This window comes from Neoarius graeffei, chromosome 26 (genome assembly GCF_027579695.1).
Source record: "Neoarius graeffei isolate fNeoGra1 chromosome 26, fNeoGra1.pri, whole genome shotgun sequence".
Lineage (NCBI taxonomy): Eukaryota > Metazoa > Chordata > Actinopteri > Siluriformes > Ariidae > Neoarius > Neoarius graeffei.
Window position 1 is genome coordinate 11,925,291 of NC_083594.1, and position 22,181 is coordinate 11,947,471.

General features: G+C 39.7%; 1 protein-coding gene across 3 annotated transcripts in view; it reads right to left on the reverse strand.

Moving 5' to 3' along the window:
* Positions 1 to 22,181, reverse strand: part of dennd6aa (DENN/MADD domain containing 6Aa) — a 77,013-nt gene that overhangs the window by 30,834 nt on the left and 23,998 nt on the right. For 2 of the 3 annotated variants that reach the window (XM_060910301.1, XM_060910302.1), the window contains exons 4-9: positions 20,367 to 20,479; positions 20,106 to 20,186; positions 12,894 to 12,999; positions 6,135 to 6,214; positions 5,989 to 6,048; positions 5,843 to 5,898 (exon numbers count right to left, since the gene is read on the reverse strand). In XM_060910301.1, the coding sequence (XP_060766284.1) occupies positions 5,843 to 5,898; positions 5,989 to 6,048; positions 6,135 to 6,214; positions 12,894 to 12,999; positions 20,106 to 20,186; positions 20,367 to 20,479 (496 nt within the window). The remainder of the gene's footprint in view (positions 1 to 5,842; positions 5,899 to 5,988; positions 6,049 to 6,134; positions 6,215 to 12,893; positions 13,000 to 20,105; positions 20,187 to 20,366; positions 20,480 to 22,181) is intronic. The other variant, XM_060910303.1, reaches the window with a different exon arrangement.

Below are 22,181 nucleotides of genomic sequence, written 5' to 3' on the forward strand. Positions count from 1 at the left end.
GATTTCCAATACAGAAGCATGCCTGTATGTGATGCAGTGCCATCTAAGGGCCCGAAGATCACGGGCACCCAGTATGGTTTTCCGGCCTTGACCCTTACGCACAGAGATTCTTCCAGATTCTCTGAATCTTTTGATGATATTATGCACTGTAGATGATATGTTCAAACTCTTGGCAATTTTACACTGTCGAACTCCTTTCTGATATTTGTTAGCGCAGAATTAGGAGAATTGGTGATCCTCTTCCCATCTTTACTCCTGAGAGCCGCTGCCACTCCAAGATGCTCTTTTTATACCCAGTCATGTTAATGACCTATTGCCAATTGACCTAATGAGTTGCAATTTAGTCCTCCAGCTGTTCCTTTTTTGTACCTTTAACTTTTCCAGCCTCTTATTGCCCCTGTCCCAACTTTTTTGAGATGTGTTGCTGTCATGAAATTTCAGATGAGCCAATATTTGGCATGAAATTTCAAAATGTCTCACTTTCGACATTTGATATGTTGTCTATGTTCTATTGTGAATACAATATCAGTTTTTGAAATTTGTAAATTATCGCATTCCGTTTTTATTTACAATTTGCATGGGTGCAAGTACAGAATTTTCAAACATGCAAGGGACAGCCATGCGGGGTGGGGGGTGGGGGTTTTACAAAGGGGGGTGAGCCCCCCTTAGGGCTCGAAAAAAAAAATTTAATTACAAGTTAAAATGGTTGTCTCTCATGCAATCTCATGCAAACATTTATAATATTAATAGTTATATGATTTGCATATTCACATCAAATGTTTCATCAATTCATCTGAAATAATATTTTAAAGTACAAGGCTTGATATTTCAAAACATCTAGCAACTACTAATTTAAATGTTGAAACAACCATTTTTAATATGCTTTTGCTGTGATACTTTTTTTTACAATATATACACAGCTTGAGTTAAAATAAGGGGCCACATGTCTTGATGTCCTCAGAAACTCCTGGATTTAGCAAATAAGATTCAGCTTTTTCCATATACAAAAATATCTAATATTTTATAATCCATTACTCACTACAAATGAGTTTTCAACCTAACAACCACATTAGAAAAGATGATAAAGCTAACAAACTTATTTCAAGACCTACCTTACTTTTATTTAATAATTGAAAGGTAATCAAATGTAAAAAAAAAAAAAGTTTATAAAAGCAGATACTTGTGATGAATAATTTCAATTCTAGAAGAAAGCACACTGCATTTGCACATCACACAATATCAGATGACAATTTAAATCACCAATAAATGTTTTGAATTCACTTATTACTACATAGCACAAAAATCAGAAAAGTGATTCGTCTCATCGGCGTGACTTAAGTCCCTTCTTCCCGCTGGAGCCGTACTTGATAGTCTTCGAACAGCAGTCACAATACGCAACTCCCGGGACGTCCGGTTTTCTCAGCCATATTCCCCATTTGTCACTGTTTTTGTCACACTCGCTTAACCATTCCCATCTCCATTTATTTCTAGACGCCTTTTCTAATTCTTCTGTATTGGAGCCTTCCAATAAAAACTTCATTTTGACATATTTTGATCAGCAACCAGAGGCAAAGCACGTGGATCTGTCGCAAGGGAGGGAAGCGAAATAAGGCTTATTATAAAAGCTGAAGTTTCATTGGATGGCAGTTAACAGTGAGCCAATCAAAAGCACCGTTCTAAACGGCGACTCATGGGAATAGCGGTGTTGACTTGGTCGAACAACGTGCTACGTGCGTGAAACATATCATACATGTATAACACCGTGAAACAACGGGCTAGTCAGGACCGCTCGTCGATGAGCGGCATATAAATTGAATGAGGTTTGTGGCGAAGACGAGATGAAAAGATTTGTCTTGTGCACAGACTACTGCGGTAACCCGGTAATACACTGAGAGTGGGACAGTGAGAGGGCCACCCCTATACCCCCCCCTCGAAGATCTCAACGGATTTACACGATTTGGAAAAATGATTTTTTCAGAACCGAAAAAAACGGAGCTTCCGGCACATGCCGGAAAACTTGCACCCATGAATTTGTACTTTGTCCCAACTTTTTTGGAATCGGGGTTGTATTTACCAGCTCAAGGTCGGTCTGTATGGTGAAATACCATGATCTCGGCCGTATGTGCGTGTGTGTGTATATATTTTTTTCTTTCATAACACTACAGAGCACAAAGAGGGGACTAGAAATAATCTTTTATTACTTTTTTTTTTTTTTTGAGTGTACTGATTTAACATTTTAACCCCATTAACATAATTAATACTAATTTGCATAATTTGTTTTTGCTAATTAAAAAAAAAAAAATTTGTATTTCAGTATACAACCATCTATGTGCCTGCCAATTTCCATGTACATATCTTGGGGAAAAAAAAAAATAAGAAAAACCATTTGATCTTATTGGTCAATGAGGCCCATTTTGGACCATGTGATCCTCATACAGAATATTACGGCAGCTTTCAAAAACTTAAGCCGTTTTTTCAATCTTTGATTTGTAATATCTCAAGAACAGATAAACATTTTAATTCTGTATAAAGTATGTTGTTCTGCATTCAATTCTGAATTCAACAAGAGCAGTTTCAAGCAATTTGGATTGATGTCTGTGAAGGTTTTCAGTCATCCAGCAATAATGGTTAGTAAATAAGAAAACGAAGGAACCCTCAAAATGTTGGGAAAGGTATCATCAGGCAGTTTATCTGTGAGGGTTCTCAGTAATCCAGGTTAACGTAAACCATAGGTGCTAAAGAAGGCAACTGGACTTGCTTGAAATCCTTGAAGGCATGACATTTCACCTCTCCTCCTGTGAGGATCTTCTACAAGCACAACATCCCTGTGCACTTCAGACGCAGGAACACTCTGAGGCAGAAATTGGGCCACCCTAAGGACACCCTACCCAGACACAAACAGGACAACGTAGTGTACGCAATTCAGTGCAGTGAGGAATGCATGGACCTGTACATTGGGGAAATGAAACAACCGATTCACAGGCACATGGCTCAACACACAACAGCCTCAGGCCAGGACTCTGCAGTCTGTCTTCATCTCAACAACAAAGGACACTCATTTGAGGACTGCAATGTATGCATTCTAGCCAGAGAAGACCAGTGGTTTGAAAGAGGAGTAAAAGAAGCCATGTTTGTCAACCTGGAACGTCCATTACTGAACAGACGAGGTGGTCTGAGACACCACTTATCAGCCACATACAATGCAGTCCTTGGCACACTTCCCAGAAAACTGAGTACACATCCACACCAAGACTCCGCTAACTTCAATGACTCACATGATGGCAGAGAGAACCAATGACCCACAGATCACCCTAACAACCCTCTAGGCTGCTAACACCGTTCACACCTGGCCTCCAGTGACCTTAACAACCTACAGGATGACTGAGGCTACATCCACACAACAACGGCAACGAGATGTTATTAAAAAATATATATATATCGCGTCCACATGGGCAACAGATCAGTAAAATATCAGGTACATATGGCAACGCAACGCTTGCTGAAAACGATGCAATACACATGCCACACCTCTAGGTGCGCTGTAAGACGGTCCCATCGGAGACACCAGGACAATGGAGCACTTGCATGTGACGTCACATCCGCTCCAGATTGTAGACAAACGCCATCTTGGCGGTCAAGCGCCATATTTCCGCCGCCTTTCCGACACTGACTTTTTTTTTTTTTTGCCGAAATATTAAAAAATTACCGTGCCACAATGCCGGATACTTGCATGGCATATAAATGCCACAACAGGAGAGGTCAGAAAACAGGAAGAAAGTTTCATAGGCTGCCACGGGACCCTGACAGGCGCGCAAAATGGATTGCTGCTATCGGCCGGGCTGATCCAAACAACAAGAACAAGGCATGGGTACCGACTGGAAGGAGCGATCACTGGCACCTGTGCAGTGACCATTTCATCTCAGGTTCGTCATGTATTTATTTCAGTATATCCATGTGGTTATTTGCAGCATAAGTTTATGACTTGCTCTAATAAAAAAAATTCCGGGAAGTGGGAGCCTGAGAAAAGAGGGTTGGGGCGGGGGGGTGGATTGGGTCTTTAGCGGTGTGGTACGAAAAAAAAACAGTAAAGAACTTATAAGAATTTACCACTGTCTTAGTAGTAAATCCTTATAAATATAAGGATCAATCCTTATAAGGATTTATAAATAAATATATATGCCATGTATGATTTACTCCTGAAAGTGGCGCTTTTTGCATTATCCTCATACAAATTTATGAAAATCTAGTATGTATGAAGTGAACATTGTGCATGGTTTTTAGAGATAATGTGTATGATGAATTACACCGTCTTTGTATGCTTCATGTAATGTTTGTAGTTTTAAATTATATTTAACAGCGAATGAAAGTTGATTAGGTAATTATACACGTCCGGGTATTCCACCTCCGGCAGTTCAAGATCCACTGACACGGTCGTGAAAACTCCGTCCGGTAAGCCATAAAGGTCACAAATCTGTAGACCGTTTATTTTAGACATGTATCTAATTATCTGTGCATTAGAAAAATGAGCCGTGTAGTCCGTCGGTTGAAAGTGATCCATTCTGTACACGAGTGCAGCAGTATTCAGCTGTGTTGTTGCCCGACAAGATGGCGTCTGTGTACTTTCCGGTCACGTGACTGCAAGATCTCTATTGAAGAAGTAAGGACGCATGCGCATAAACTATTATGCGCGAGACTTCATATTAGCCACAAAGTCAGGAAAATCTGTTCGTAAAGTTACGTTATAATGACCAAATACAATGAAAAGTATTTTTCCAGTCTCACCTGTGAAAGGTAATCCCATGTGATCTCGTTTGGACGGTAAACCTGTTGGTACAGTTAAACGCAGCACATGAATGAGGCATCTTTATTCTCCGCTTTGACCCATCCAATATGGCGGCGAGGATGACGTATGATTCTACGTGGAAGGCGGCGTCTTTAATGGTCCGGAATAAATTGAATGCTACACGTTGATGGATTAATTTGTTCTTCTACGCCCTTTTTGAGGAATGTATTGTAGGACTTAAACCAACATCTGAAGAGGTGAGATCGCTCCTTTTTTTCCCCAATTTTTGCTGGCGGGATTGACTCTGCCCTAAGGGCAGAGTCTCTCTCTCTCTCTCTCTCACTTTGCACCATTACACAATAAATATACACAGTGAAAATATTTTGTAAGCGCGTTTCATGAACCAAGTTATAGGATTTGTTGACAACTCGCATCGAGTTCGTTACACTTCTACCCGGCGTGAAGCACTGACAGTCATGTGGTTGTGACGTCATCGTAAACAAATCCGTTCTACTCATCCAGACGACTTCGCAACGGCACCGTTGCCAGATCTTTCCACTCTGGAACCCGTTCTCAAAAGATTTCGTTTTGGGGCACCCAACACGCCGGTGCCGTGTGGACGCCAGGCCGAAACGATAAACAATTTTATCAGATTCACCTGAATCCGTTGCCGTGTGGACAGGGCCTGAGAGCGTCAATGACCCATGTGACCTCAACGACTCTCCTTAGGGTTGCTTTTGATCCACTAGAGGATAAATACCTGGAACTCCCAACTAGTCAGACAGAACTGAAGAAGCCTTTTGGATGAGAGGTGAAACATCTCCAAGGATTTCAAGCAAGTCCAGTTGCCTTCTTTAGCACCGATGGTTTGGATTGAGTTTTCACCTGATATGCCCATATCAGGATATGAACCCTTATTTGTGATTAAAACCATTACCATGAAACCAGAAAACACTATGCAACATAAACTCAATCTCATATCCAAATGTAGCGTTGAGATATGAATCCTGAAGTAATAAACGCATCAGTGTACATATGCAGGAGAAATATGGGCTTTACCTGAACAAATCCACTTCATGGATCGTAGGAAGCACAACAGACACAAGACTGTCGCTCTGTAATGTAACAGATGATAGTTAAACACACAGAGAACTCCATGAAAGTCTACCTTCATGACATGCACTTTTCACTGATGTTCATCTTACCGAGGTGGACTGCACAAGCTGCGAGGTGCCTGGCTTGTCATAACATGTCGGTATTCGCAGCTGAGAAACACAGATGGTCGTGTTAATGAATTCCTGCGCAACAGAAAGTCATCAGAGATGAAAATAAAAGTGACTCAAGCAGTTACCTTCATGACGACGCCCATGATTGGGAGAGATAAGATCTTGCCTGGACATGGTGTTGGCCACCGGTCAATATCATTGCAAGCTGTAGAGGCAGTTAAAAATAATAATAATTAAAAAAAAAAAAAAAAAAGGGTTTAAAATAATCTTGTGTTTTATACAGTCATTTAATTGGATAGTAATTTCATTACTAAAGGTAAAGGCTGAATCTGTTTGTGAAAGTTTGCCAGGGGAAAGCAGAAGAGATTCCTACTTAAACTTGTTGAGAATAAATATAACATTTAAAAACAAACAAAAAAACAAATCTATAATAACTGAAAAAAGTGAAAGTCTGATTCAACCTGAAAAAAAAAAGCAAAACCCAAATAAACAAAAATAAGAAACAATGATATGTTTTGTTCACCTTGAAATCTCATGTCCTTGGGTTAGAAGTGATAGCTACAGTAATTTAACTAAAAAAATTTTCAAGCATGACCATGAATACAGACGAAAGGAAATGAGCGAGTACTCAAGTTCAACGCGTCTCTGAAAGAAAATCTTTTTGGTAACAGTTCTTCTCTCCAAAATGTTTCCGATGCCCCATGTTGAATTATAACAAGTGTTAGCTAAGATTATGTTGCTCTCTAATCACATCACAAATAAAAGAATACACTTCAATCTGTCCATCATCAGTGAATTTAGACGCTTAGCTAGTATGAAAGTCCCGACTGATTATCACTCATTTTCTGCGACTGAATGTTTTACGAAAGATTGAACAGTTAATGTCAATAGTGAGACACTGTTAACACTTTTATACCAAAAACATATAGAGGGCTACCGCATGATGTCACCGCGCCGCGAGATTTTGTTAGGCGCCATATTGGAAGACCAAGTACATGCACTCACAATATAAAACAAAGTACGAGCGAGAGTAAAGTGACACGATGGCTGATAATTCTGGTTATGTGAGTACATTACCAGCTGCAGAAAGGGCACGGTATGTGGAGAAACTGGCTGTGATTGATGGGTTTGACCCATATGATAAGACTCGGGGCAAGGGAGAATGGAAACATAAGGAGGACCGGACACCAATTCTGCCATCTGTTTGCTACCCAGACATTGTAAACTATTTGTTGTTTACACCCAGTGCCTACACTGCTGACGACTTGAAGGCCTACAAAGGGCTACAGGCTTACAATTATGCTGTTAGTGGCTTGGGTCGTGATATTACAGCTGTTATTAAGAATAACCTACACATAGTTATGGCCAAGGTAATCTTGTTGATATTTATCTTTTAATAATATATATCTTTTCAGTTGAAAAATTAATACTTTTTGTTACTATTAAGGTATCCATAATTTAGGTTAATTTATCCAAATTATACATATGTATTTATGATATATGCCTACACAACAACTATGCTTTATTTATATAATAGGAGGGAGAGCAAGCTCCAAACCATCCTAAATTATTATTATTAAATTGTAGAAGTCTGGGAGGCTTGCTCCTCATACAGTTATCAACTTGGGGCCAATTTAGCATGTTTTAAATCTGAATTTCTTGCGTTTGCTTACCTCAAGTGTCCGCAGATCATGCACAGACTTATCCATTATATCCACAGTTTTTTGCCAAGTCTCACACAGGTTTCTTTCAAGTCTACTGTTGGGCCAATAAATCATAAATAAAACAGCTCAGATTTGTTTGTTTAAGTCGTTTGCCACTCCACTTTATTCTCGTGGGTTCACATACCGCTGCTGTTATTTCCCCCTAATCACGAGTTTGTTGGTCTTCCAAAATGGCGCAGGGTCTGTTTACTTCCGGTTTCGGGTGACGTCAGTGAAATCCCTCTATACAGTGCTTTTATCTCTGCTAAGGATGCCAGGTTTTTGCTGCACTGTTTGTTTGACTAAGCAGGACGGCACAAAACCCACCAACCCGATTTCCATGAAGCTTGGTGCAAAGGTGTACCACAGGCCAAGAAAGAGCTCATTAAATTTTGGGACGGATACGAACAATGAGGCGCAACCAGGAATTTAGTTTCCCTTTCTCCAACGTTGCAGGATACGGTATTCATCCTTGGTGGAAGTCTGCGCTCAGTGATGCCGTCCATCTTAAAATCCAGGCGATGACATTAAAAGTTCAACAGTAACAAAATATAACCAGTGTAGAAATATGAAGAATCCATATCACAATCCACATCACAGGTGGCTTCTCCAGTGAGGAGAGGGAGGAAGATCCTCCTTAAAAATTCTAAGAATAAAAAGTTGAAATTGTCTTGACCAATTTAATGAATTGCTGTCCTTGAATATTACTATTTTACTGCCAAATACGACATGTACATTATATTCGTTTCTCTGGGTGAAATTACATTAGCACCCCCTATCGCTCGCTATTAGAAATTACTGCACGGAGGATCTTCCTCCCTTCGGCTCCCATTCACTCCGATTCAAACAGTCTCCGGCACTGGCGGCTCGTGGTTAACATAGACTTCAATGAGAGAGAGGAGGAAAATCCTCCTCTAAGAGGGTGGGACTAGCTAAGAGATCTGACAAGTGCTACAAAATATCAACCAATAGGCTGCAGCCCTAGTTGCGCAATGAACCAATAAGTAGAGGCCTTAGCTGCCTGGGGGGAGGGGTTATCTTATCAAACTTAACTTCTAGATCCAGTGACTCGGGCACTTCGGCAGTCAGAGTGAGAACGGCGAGGTGGAAGTGGATTGACTATGTTATAGATATTCTACGAATAAAGTAATGGAAACAGAGGACGTGGTGAATGTTTTGCTTGCAAAACCCTTCCATGGGCTGAGCTACAGTGAAAAATTAGCCATCAAAGCAGCAGGTAGACCAACCCCTAAAATCGAAATCACAAAACCCAATGGCAAAGGCAGTAAAGTGAATGCTACATGGTTTGCTAGGTACACATGGCTCACTGGTAGCGTTACCACCCATCGATTATATTGCTGGCCCTGTTTGCTAATGAACAATGCCAAATCACAAGCGTGGAGTGTTCATGGTTTCAATGATTTAAAAAAATCTAGATAGGGCAACCAAACGCCATGAGAAGTGTCAAGACCACGTTGGTGCTGCTATCCGACTGTCCTTACTAGGCACCATGCCAATAGATAGGGTGGTAGACGAGGGTGTGCGGCTGCGAATCCAGCAGCACAATGCTAAAGTGAGTCGCAATAGAGAGGTATTAAAACGTCTGATAGATGCAACAGCCTACCTAGGCATGCAAGAGTTGTCACTGAGGGGACATGAAGAAGGGGGGAATTCGGACAATAAGGGCAATTACAGGGAGCTAGCGGAGGTTATTGCTCGCTATGATCGTGTTCTGGCAGAGCATCTGGAAAGTTCGACTGTCTTCACAGGCATGTCAAAAACAATCCAGAATGATCTAATATCCGCTATAGCTGGTTCAATTAATTCAGAAATCCAAAAGCAACTTAACACGGCACCCTTCTTCTCGTGGCAAATCGACGAGACCACAGACATAAGCTGTCATTCACAGCTGTCTGTCATCTTGCGCTATGTCGATAATCAAGGTACAATTCAGGAACGCTTTCTAGGATTTTTTGATGTGTCCAGTGGTCGCAGTGCACAATCCTTGTTCGATTTCGTGCAGACTGAGTTGTCAGGTTTCAATTTCAAGGATAAACTTGTCGCTCAGACTTACGATGGTGCCGCGGTCATGGCCTCGGACTTGAATGGCCTTCAGGCTAAAGTGAGAGAATTGGCTCCCTGTGCAACATTTGTCCACTGCTATGCACATCGCTTAAACCTAGTTTTAAGTCAGGGTGTTAAGACCATTCCCCAAGCAAAATACTTCTTTGCTCACTTGGGTGGCTTCACGTCTTTTTTCTCCAAGTCCAGCAAGAGGGTTTCTTTACTCGAGGAGTTCAGTTGCGCCCGCATTCCCCGGAGCGCTCCCACTCGCTGGAACTTTTCCTCTAGGGTCGTGAACACGGTTGCTTCAAATCATGACGAACTACTTCAGATTTTCGAGAACATTACTGAGCGCCCAATGATGGATGATGAGACAATACGTTTAGCTGATGGTTTGAGGTCGAAAATGCAAGTTTGAATTTGCGTTTTTACTCTTCACTTTTGAGCAGTTGTTTTCGCACACTGACGTGGTGTTTGACATCTTGCAGCACAAATCCATGGATGTCGCCTTTTGCAAACGGCGAATAGAGAATCTCCTGCAAATATTGGATGAGCTAAAAGTACAGAGCGCCTTTGACAAAATCTACGCCAGGGCTGCCTCTCTAACAGAAGACCCTGACTTGTCTCACAGGGTCAAAAGAAGGCTGCTTAATCCCCGTCAGTCCTACAGAGCACTTTATGATTCCATCCACGACAACTTGCGCACTCAAATAACTCAGCGCTTTCAACACCTCGACCGCTTGCGCTTCATGGAGCTTTTGGATGGGGCGAAATTCGACTCGTTCAAAATATCATTTCCTACGCAGCTACTGTCAAATTTGATAGAGACATATGGCCACCTTTTTGATCAAGAAAAGCTGAGAATCGAACTGCAGCATTTTTATCACAATGCAGAAATAAATTCATCAAGAAAACTTTGCGATGCCCTTGGCTTCATGAAGTCCAGCGGTCTTGATGGGGCGATGCCACAGTTGTACAGGCTCATGTCCCTGATTGGAACAATTGGCGCAACCTCTGCAGGGGTTGAAAGGAGTTTTTCGTGCCTCAAGAGAATTAAAACGTACACACGCAACGCAATGGGGCAGGAGAGATTAAAACATCTGGCCATTATTTCAATTGAAAAAAAGATTCTCAAGACACTCCAAAAAGATCCAGCGTGGTACGATCAGGTCACAGATAGATTTGCAAATCAGACAGCACGGAGAATTGACTTGATATATAAATAGGGAGCCTCAATCAGTTGGCCTGAATCATTCCTTAACATCAATGTTTGTCTTAAACACGGCTATATCCCATGTAAATAGTTGTGAAATAATGTTATTGTTGTTCTTTTACTTGTTGACTGTTGCCAGTTGTTTGACACCGTGGAAAGGATGTTAATGAATTATTCAGGAAAAACTATTATCAACTCAACCCGTGCGCGTAACTATAGCCGGTCCAGCAGGTGCGGTCGCATTGGGGCCCGTGACCTTCAACCAAGCATTCCTTCCTCCCTCACTTTTACAAAAGCCAGCCGCCACTGATCCACATTCACGGGTACCAGTAATACTCAAGGACACACATGTAGGCACTTAATTCTAATAGTTTTAGAAATATTAAACAGTTATTCCATGAATGAGTTGTACATTAGCTGATAAACCATGTAAGACAAGACTGAGTGGAATAACTTTTATTCTCTCCACAGTCACTGGATTTTGAGAAACAGGGTATTTTTATTTTTTGCAAATTCAATAAATAAAAACTTTATACAAAACTTCTGAAATCATTTCCGCTTAGACGGACTTCTTAAAAACCTATCGACGGCTGCACGAATTGACTTTAGTGTTGTTTTTTTGTCGAAAGTGCCGTCTTGCTGTTATGTCGAGGTATAGAATAGCTTTCGATATTTATTTAATTCTTCCTTGGACATTTCAGTTCTGTAATTTTCAAAACAACTTCTTTGAGCTTTTAAACGAGTCTAAAACAAAACCAAACAAACAAAAAAACAACAAATTTTATTGCTTAAAGATGAAGAATGTAAACAAACCAGCAAAATGACCGTATCGCATTTTCCTAAATTGCTATATATATATATATATATATATATATATATATATATATATATATATATATTTTTTTTTTTTTTTTTTGCACATTTGGTAAATAAAAACTTGATACAAAACATCTGGCAAAATAATTTCTGCTTAGAATGTAAACAAACCGGCAAAATGACAGTCGCAATTTGTGAAAAATATGACAATAATAATTCTTGAAAAATAAAAAGATACGTTCTTACCATCAAATACTTTTATTCCATATTTTGTTGCTTATTATGATTTTTTTTTGTATTTTTGGGGTTTTGTTTTCGAGTAGTTTTTATTTTGTCCTCAGTTGGTTCAGCAACATGCTCTGCCATTTTGTTTTTCTCTACTCACGGTATATGAGCTGATAGCCTAGTAGTAGAGTAGCCAATCAGAGCGTGCGATTGTGCATATCCAGTGAATGTGGATAGAATAAATCCAGATATAAAATGTGGTTGCAGATTTGCACATCATTTACCAAATTTTAAAAACAGAAGGGGAGGGGAACCAAAATCACCCTTAGATTACAAATACAAGACTGTTAAAGGCTGACTGCAATTTCATTGCCTGAAAATGACATTGGCCAAACTCAAAAAAAAAAAAAAAAAAATTATAGGTGACAAGACAACAGAAACTTTAGCCGCAGACTTTCTGCCTTTTTTTTTTTTAAATCAAGCAAATACATGATGCTTCATCACCAGAGACATTCCTGAAAGAAAAGACAAGTCACCCCTCCTGATAACTTAGTATTCACTTATTTTAACAGGCTTCCATTCTAAGTTGTTAGATTTGAGTTTAGCCGAGTTAGCTGGACTTCCAGGGACGCACAACATGAGACCGGGCATCACACTGGAGATAATGAATTTGTACTTGTATCTAGATACCTGTTTGACTTGATGCCAAACCATCCTATCATTTTCGTTTTCACTCGGAGCAGCTTCGCCCTCATAGAGCAGAATCATGATCTAATTATGGGCTTTATGATGCCCAGGAAGGCCGAGTGTCCTGTTGAGGCAGGTGTTGCTCTCGGCCAACCTCTCAAACATGCCGTACTCACCGGCTTCTAAACAGGGCTCCTGTTTCTCAAAATACTCAGGCGCAATGAGCTTCAGAAGCGAGTGGAAGAAGGTGACATAAGGGAGCTTGCTGATGAGAACCAGAGACTGGTGCACACAAAAAACACAAAAAGAAAAAGATTAATCAACATTCCTAATACTGTGCACTGAATACTAACCAAAAATATACTTTGAGAACAATTAAAAAAACTAGGAACAGTTAAAGAGGACTAATCAGATACGCTTTCTGATAAGAACTTGGAGGGTCTTGTGAAGTCTTGCCATGTTTTTAAGTTCTTACTTTTGATATTTTACATTATAAAATATATTTGTTCAATAGGATTCATGCGATAAAGTGGGGTCTTGCGAATGAATCCGTATTTTTGAGAACCTTCACAGGAAATTCCAGTGGTTGCAGATTCTTTTCCTGTGAACCACTGAGCTCACCGGTTACAAAACAACCACTTGCACTGCCACTGAGCTCTCGTAGTGTGAAAGCTTATTACTACTGTATTAAAGAAGAGTGACTCATATGACTAAGAGGAGAAATTGTTTCCAGATTTGAGAACCCGAGTGCTTCCTCGTGCCTCCGTTTCTATTTTCAGGAAAGGAATTACTGATTTGCAGTAGGTTATAACTGCTCCTATCCCGGTTTATTTTAATTAATATGACTTGCATATGACGACGTGGTGCTTGTGTGAGATGTTGAGACTTGCTCTATGGATCTCGGCTGCAGGCTGAGGAACTGGATCCTCAGGGGTTTGACTGGCAAAACTGTCAACAAGTCTATTTTAATACATGAGCTTAGTGGCGTTTAAGGTCCTGCAACTAACATGGGAAGAAGGCCAAAAGGATTATAGGAAGGAACAGGTAAAGACTGAAGTACGAGCTCCGTGCCTAATGAATCAAACTCGTTTTAAAAGAGGTATAAAGGCAAATGGTGGCTCTACATGGCATTCTAAAGAATGTTCGATCACACCCAGGTTGATCTTTTCACAATTAGTACCTGATACTATTTGTGATAATGAAAGAACATCTGTGAAATCAAACAAACACACATACATATATATTACAGTGCCCTCCACAATTATCGGCACCCCTCGTTAAGATATGTTCTTAGGCTTCTAATACATTTTTTTTTAAATAATATAGGACAACAATGCAAAAAAAAAAAAAAAAAAAGAGAAAAATCCAACCTTTAATTCAAGTGCAATTATTCAGTGGGAAAAAAAATCCCACATTAAGAAATAATTCTTTTACATGAACTCATGTGCCACAATTACTGGCACCCCTGATGTTAATACTTTGTACAACTCCCTTTTGCCAACAAGACAGCACTTAATATTCTCCTATAACATTTCACAAGATGGGAGAATACAGAGAGAGGGATCTTCGATCATTCCTCTTTGCACAATCTCTCTAAATCGCCCAGAGTCCTGGGTCGTCTCCTATGCACTCTCCTCTTCAGCTCACCCCACAGGTTTTCAATTGGGTTGAGGTCTGGGGCCTGAGATGGCCATGGGAGGAGCTTGATTTTGTGTCTGGTGAACCATTTTTGTGTAGATTTGGCCACATGTTTAGGGTCATTATCTTGCTGAAAGACCCAGTGACGGCCCATCTTCAGCTTTCCGGCAGAGGCCACCAGATTTTGATTTAAAATGTCCTGGTATTTCAAAGAGTTCATGATGCCATGCACCTTAACAAGGTTCCCGGGGCCTTTGGAAGAGAAACAGGTCCACAGCATCACCGATCCTCCCCCATACTTCACAGTGGGCATGAGGTGCTTTTCCGCATACTCATCTTTTGTGTTAAACCAGACCTACTAAGAGTGTTTTTTGCCAAAAAGCTCCATCTTGGTCTCATCTGACCAAAGCACACGGTCCCAGTTGAAGTCCCAGTACTGCTTAGCGAACTCCAGACGTTTATGCTTGCAAGTGAGAAAAGGCTTTTTCCGTGCATGCCTCCCAAACAGCTTGTTGGCATGTAGATAGCGCCTGATGGTTGTTATGGAGACTTTGTGACCCCAAGATGCTACTCTTTGATGCAATTCTCTAACAGTGAGCTTTGGAGAACTTTTTACTTCTCTTCCCATCCTCCTCACTGTGCGTGGTGGCAAGATAAACTTGCATCCTCATCCAGGCTTGTTTGCCACTGTTCCAGTTGTTTTAAACTTCTTGATGATTCCTCTGACTGTAGATACGGGCCGGTGCAGGCGAGTGGCTATTTTCTTGTAGCCATTGCCTGACTTATGAAGGTCGACACACATCTGCCTTACTTGAATGGTGTGTTCTCTTGTCTTTCCCATGTTGAAGAGTGGATAAGAGAAATAGGCCTCTGTGTCACATCATATTTATACCCCGGGGAAACAGGATGTGATGAATTACTAATTAAAAGGTTACTTGATACTCTGATCAACTTTATAAACTACAGTAGAAATGACAGAAATGCTTGAATTACATTTATTTTCTAGGAGTTGTTATGGGTGCCAATAAACACATGATTATGAAAAATAATTATTTCTTAGTCAGGGATTTTTTTTTTTTATTCACTTGAGTTAAGGATTACATTTTTCTACAATTTTGAGTGTAAGATCGCCAATAATTGTGGAGGGCGCTGTCATATACATATGAGTGATTCCATGCTTATGGGTACTGAAATGGGGACATTAACTTATTCACCTAAAACCATTTCTTTTTTTTTTACCATCAGGTCACAAAACATGTAATCTTTAGTGAATGATATGTTAAAAGATAACTTTAATTTTCTGAGATGTAATAAAAACATATTTATATGCCAAAGTCAAGCCTATGAGTTCCAAAATGATGTCTGTTACATTACTTCTGTTACGATTGTCCATCTCGCGTCTGTTACAAATTAATTACAATCTAGCTCTATACCATGTTAATCTTATTGAAAGAATGTGTATGTTTATTCTACTACACATGTTTATTAATTATATTTGCTAAAACATCACCTTCCTATGTTTCAAAAAGCAATTCTACATTGTTAAAATTGAGAATATATATGTCCACAACACTTCTGTTACGTTCTGACTTTGGCATATAAATATGTTTTTATTACATCTCAGAAAATTAAAGTTATCTTTTAACATATCATTCATTAAAGATTACATGTTTTGTGACCTGATGGTAAAAAAAGAAATGGTTTTAGGTGAATAAGTTCATGTCCCCATTTCAGTACCCATAAGCGTGGAATCATATATATATATATATATATATACACACACACACACACACACACCGTATTTTTCGGACTATAAGTCGCACTTTTTTTCATGGTTCGGCTGGCCATGCGACTTATACTTCGGTGCGACGTATATATGGTTTTTTTTTTTTCACCGCGGAATAACTGGAGCTGATGCTGAGTCTGACGACAGCCACGCAGAAGAAGATGAAACGGCGCTTCATCTGCCGCTGGAGTTGGCAGAGTTGTTCAGAAGCGACACCGAGGATGAGGAATTCAATGGGTTTGCTGATTTGGAGTGAAATCATCAGCTTGATAAACTTGATTGACCTGTGTTTTATTATTAATGATAGGCCTATAGTTATTTAAATATGTAGTGATTTTAGGCAGTGCTTAATTTGTGAAGTGGGAGGTCCCAGAACACAGGAGGTGGGTGGGTCCGGCGACTCAAAAAAAAAAAAGGCGGGGGATGGTTTACTATAACTTTACGCACATGCGCTTATTGTGTGTGTAAAATAATAATAATAATAATAATAATAATAATAATAATAATAATAATAATATCAGACATTATGATCTTAGAAAACGCTTTAGTGACAAACAGTTACAGACAGTAATATGTCGTGATATTATATTATAAAATATTAATTTTTATTAGTCTATATATTAAATTATATATTACATTTATCTTCTAAAATAACAGACTGTACTCATCACAACCGGTTTATTTCACCATTGGAGATCAGATCACACAAGACATGAGTTAAATGACTCATTTTAAGGATTTAAGTAGGGGATTTAAAAGCGGTTGTTGTTTTTTTTTTTTTCACTAGACGGTTGTTTTTACTACCGTACCTGTCTTTGGAGATGATATACCTATAGCCTACTTGACCTCTGATTTGATGAAATAAAATTCGACAAAAATGAAGAATGACACTCCTCGATGATGACTACAGCTTTAATAACACAGATGAAAGAGCCATGGGGCGATAATAAGCCCTACCGGTAAAAATATTCTAAAAGCAAACTGATTAATGCATCAGTAATAGGCTACTAATATTAGTTATAATAATAATATAGGCTATTAGTAATAACGATAGTGATAGTATTAAAGATAGTAGTAGATATTTAAAATAATCAGACTAGGCTACTTACAGGGCAAAGGGCGCGTTATCACTGCTCAGCTGTTCGTTTATTAAATAAACAATGCAGTCGCGCAGTAACCACGCGACGCTTATCAGATAGAATCACAGATTCTATGGATAGAATAACCCTTCAAAAAAGTGCGACTTATAGTCCGGTGCGACGTATATATGTTTTTTTCAACTCCGGAGCGACGTATAGTCCGTAAAATACGGTATATATATATATATATATATATATATATATATATATATATATATATATATATATATATATATATATATACACACACACACACACACACACAGTGGTGCTTGAAAGTTTGTGAACCCTTTCGAATTTTCTATATTTCTGCATAAATATGACCTAAAACATCATCAGATTGATTTTCACACAAGTCCTAAAAGTAGGTAAAGAGAACCCAGTTAAACAAATGAGACAAAAATATTATACTTGGTCATTTATTTATTGAGGAAAATGATCCAATATTACATATCTGTGAGTGGCAAAAGTATGTGAACTTCTAGGATTAGCAGTTAATTTGAAGGTGAAATTAGAGTCAGGTGTTTTCAATCAATGGGATGACAATCAGGTGTGAGTGGGCACCCTGTTTTATTTAAAGAACAGGGATCTATCAAAGTCTGATCTTCACAACACACGTTTGTGGAAGTGTATCATGGCACGAACAAAGGAGATTTCTGAGGACCTCAGAAAAAGCATTGTTGATGCTCATCAGGCTGGAAAAGGTTACAAAACCATCTCTAAAGAGTTCGGACTCCACCAATCCACAGTCAGACAGATTGTGTACAAATGGAGGAAATTCAAGACCATTGTTACCCTCCCAAGGAGTGGCCGACCAACAAAGATCACACCAACAGCAAGGCGTGTAATAGTTGGCGAGGTCACAAAGGACCCCAGGGTAACTTCTAAGCAACTGAAGGCCTCTCTCACATTGGCTAATGTTAATGTTCATGAGTCCACCATCAGGAGAACATTGAACAACAATGGTGTGCATGGCAGGGTTGCAAGGAGAAAGCCACTGCTCTCCAAAAAGAACATTGCTGCTCATCTGCAGTTTGCTAAAGATCACATGGACAAGCCAGAAGGCTACTGGAAAAATGTTTTGTGGACGGATGAGACCAAAATAGAACTTTTTGGTTTAAATGAGAAACGTTATGTTTGGAGAAAGGAAAACACTGCATTCCAGCATAAGAACCTTATCCCATCTGTGAAACATGGTGGTGGTAGTATCATGGTTTGGGCCTGTTTTGCTGCATCTGGGCCAGGACAGCTTGCCATCATTGATGGAACAATGAATTCTGAATTATACCAGCGAATTCTAAAGGAAAATGTCAGGACATCTGTCCATGAACTGAATCCCAAGAGAAGGTGGGTCATGCAGCAAGACAACGACCCTAAGCACACAAGTCGTTCTACCAAAGAATGGTTAAAGAAGAATAAAGTTAATGTTTTGGAATGGCCAAGTCAAAGTCCTGACCTTAATCCAATGGAAATGTTGTGGAAGGACCTGAAGCGAGCAGTTCATGTGAGGAAACCCACCAACATCCCAGAGTTGAAGCGGTTCTGTACGGAGGAATGGGCTAAAATTCCTCCAAGCCGGTGTGCAGGACTGATCAACAGTTACCGCAAACGTTTAGTTGCAGTTATTGCTGCACAAGGGGGTCACACCAGCTACTGAAAGCAAAGGTTCACATACTTTTGCCACTCACAGATATGTAATATTGGATAATTTTCCTCAATAAATAAATGACCAAGTATAATATTTTTGTCTCATTTGTTTAACTGGGTTCTCTTTATCTACTTTTAGGACTTGTGTGAACATCTGATGATGTTTTAGGTCATATTTATGCAGAAATATAGAAAATTCTAAAGGGTTCACAAACTTTCAAGCACCACTGTATATATAAATAAATTCCTTGTTTGTAAAAGATATAGTAACCAGAACGTCAAGGACGTAGGAGCTCATCTGGCCTGCCATCAAAACAACCAAGACAATCAAAACATCAAACAGAACTGAAATGTGAGAGAGGACCAACCTCCACCACAAACTGGTTACAACAGGAAAATCAACAAAGGACTAAATTTTGTTCCCCGAGGCAAGATCGACCCAAAACATCAACCAGGACTGAATTTGCATGATAAATGAGAGGATATACAATTCTAGTCAGAAGAAAATGTGTGTTAAGTTGACCTGATTACTAATTTGTTCGCAAAAAATTGGCAATACAATGACCAAGTGTTGTGCAGAAGATCTAGCTATTTCAAATAAAACAATCAGAACTGAAATCCGTTGAGAACTGAGGGAGGAGAGATGATTGAACTGAAAATTAACAGGTGTAAACAAATTGCTTACAACAGGAAAATCAACCAACCAACCAAGTTTTGCTCCTCAAGGGAAGATCGAGCCAAAACATCGATCAGAACTGAAATCAGATGAGAACTCAGGAGAGGGGATACAATTCTAGTGAGAGCCCTGGAAAATTCGTTAATTTGGCCTAATTAGTAACTCATTAGCAAAAAATTTGACAAAACAACGACCAAGTTGTGTGTGGAGTGATGAGTTCTTTCAAACAAACAAACCAGAAAAGAAATCTTGAGAGGACTGACCGAGGAGATGCGATTTAACTAAATTGTGGGCGATGGACGCCACGCCATGGTGATAAATCACAGGCCTTATGGCCAGATGAGCTCATAATTCTGTGTGTGAAAGAGTGCAAAATACCCTCGACTTCATCTCAATTACCATTCACCAATATTCACTTCACCTTAAGGAATAACTGAATGAACCACACAGCCCATGTATTCTCTCCAGTGCTATAAAAAGCTCTCGGACGTCTTTAGCTCACCTTCTGAAAGTAGCCCCTCTTCAGCGTTTTATCTCGAACTTGTCTGAAGTACACATAACCATAGAAATGCCCCTGGTCTTTCTAAAAGGCAAAAAGGTTGCATTCTGTGATTATTAAACTGTTAGAACCCTTAGCAATTAACACTAACGTACTAACAAACGTCACTAATCACTTGGAGCCTTTTTATAACCATATGAAACGACTGCATGAGTAATAAGTTTATTTTTGCTGGAGAAGTTCTTTCTTCCGGAGATTTCTAACCTTGAGGCAAACCGGTGCGTCTCTGTCGAAGTGGTCCAGAAAACACCCGAATGAGGACTTCCTGCCCGCCGCCTGCCGGAAACGGAAGCAAAACTGTGTGTCCCCTAAGCAGCCTGTGAACGGAAAGAGGAAATGGGAAACACAAAGGTCACCAATCAGAAACATCTCTGGAATTCTTAAAGCGGTTTCCCTAAATAAACAAACCAAACAAACAGTGTGCAGTCTGAGAAATGGGATGGGAAAGGAGTAGTGATTTGTGAAACCGCATCCATAACAGAAATTATCCTGCATAGCTTATAATGCTTATACTCAAGGACAGAAGAATATACTCAAGAAGAGGAGGAGGATATATTATAATAATAAGACAGATGGACGTGTGCATGTACAGTATGTTCCAGTCAAAGTTGTCGTATTGTTTCTAAAACTTCAGGCGCTTATGTTTGTGGTTAATGGACCACAAAGGGCCCCCCCGGCAGACCTTCCAAATAATCTGTTGGCATGGAAACGGAGTCTGATGGTGGTTTTGGAGATTTAGAAACCAAGATTTTACTTTTTCTTGTAATTCACCAAACACTGATCCTTGGGATTTTTTTTTTTGCCTCTCTTACCCTCCTCCTCGCTGTACATGGGGTCAAAATAAACTTGGCTCCTCTTCCAGGCGAGTTAGTAACAGGTCCAGTTGGTGTCCACTTCTATTTTTGCCCTAGCAGTAGAAATGGACCTTTTCAGGTGAGCAGCTATATATATTTTTTTATACCCATTCCCTGACTTATGAAGGCCAATACACTTCATTTGGTTTGTTTTTTCTCTTATCTTTCCCATGTTGACGCTGAAGAAATTCGGCCTTTGCGTCACCTCATATTTGTTCCCCATTTAATCAGGAAGTCATGGATTACAGGTTGAAAGTTCCTACACACTCAAATGTACTGTACAATTTAAATGGGAAGCATGCTTCAGTTACATTGTCTTCACGATCATTTCTAGGGGTGCCAATAATAATGGCATGTTTTTGTTGAAAATTCTCAAGGGATTTTTTTCAGTGTGAGATAAAGCGACTTCAAAACGTGGATTTTATTCTAATCGTGACAAGGGGTGCCAATAATTGTGGAGGACAATGGATAATATGATGTCTCATTAAACATGTACAGATACGCCATGTATGGCTGAAAGTAACAGGAGATGGCTAGTGTTTGTTACTAAAGCTAAGACGAAGTCTGGCAAGTAACACACATCAATCAAACAATCAATTTTCAAACGTTTTGTCTTGATGAAAATATTAGAATTAACGTGAACAAACTTTAAAAGAAGTTGATGTATTAAAAAGATGAATAGTACCCTGTGGAGTGAGAGTAACCCCTCGGTACTTGAATCACATGATGTATTGCCCGCTGCACCATGCCTGTGAAGGAGAATGACCTAGAAAAACACCGTGCGCTAATGTTTATGCTTGGGTACAGAAACGAGGGAAGTTTATCCTCATTATAATATTTATAATACCACGAGTTGGCCTAGTGGTTAGCGTGACCGCCTCTCTATTGGGAGATCATGAGTTCTACTCGCAATTGGGTCATACCAACGACCATCATAAAAATAGTACCTACTGCCGTCTGGCAAGGCACGCTGCAATACAGATGCGAGTGGGGAGTCAAACTCTCGCGGTTACCAGAGGACTAGCCCCCAACTGTAACTCTAGCTATGTAATAGGCGGGAGGCCAAGGGCTACGGAAATGGAGATCAGCACCACCCTATGCACCATATGGCGTGGGAAGGACTTTGATTTTAATAATAATATAATGAGCGAGGTCGCAACAAACA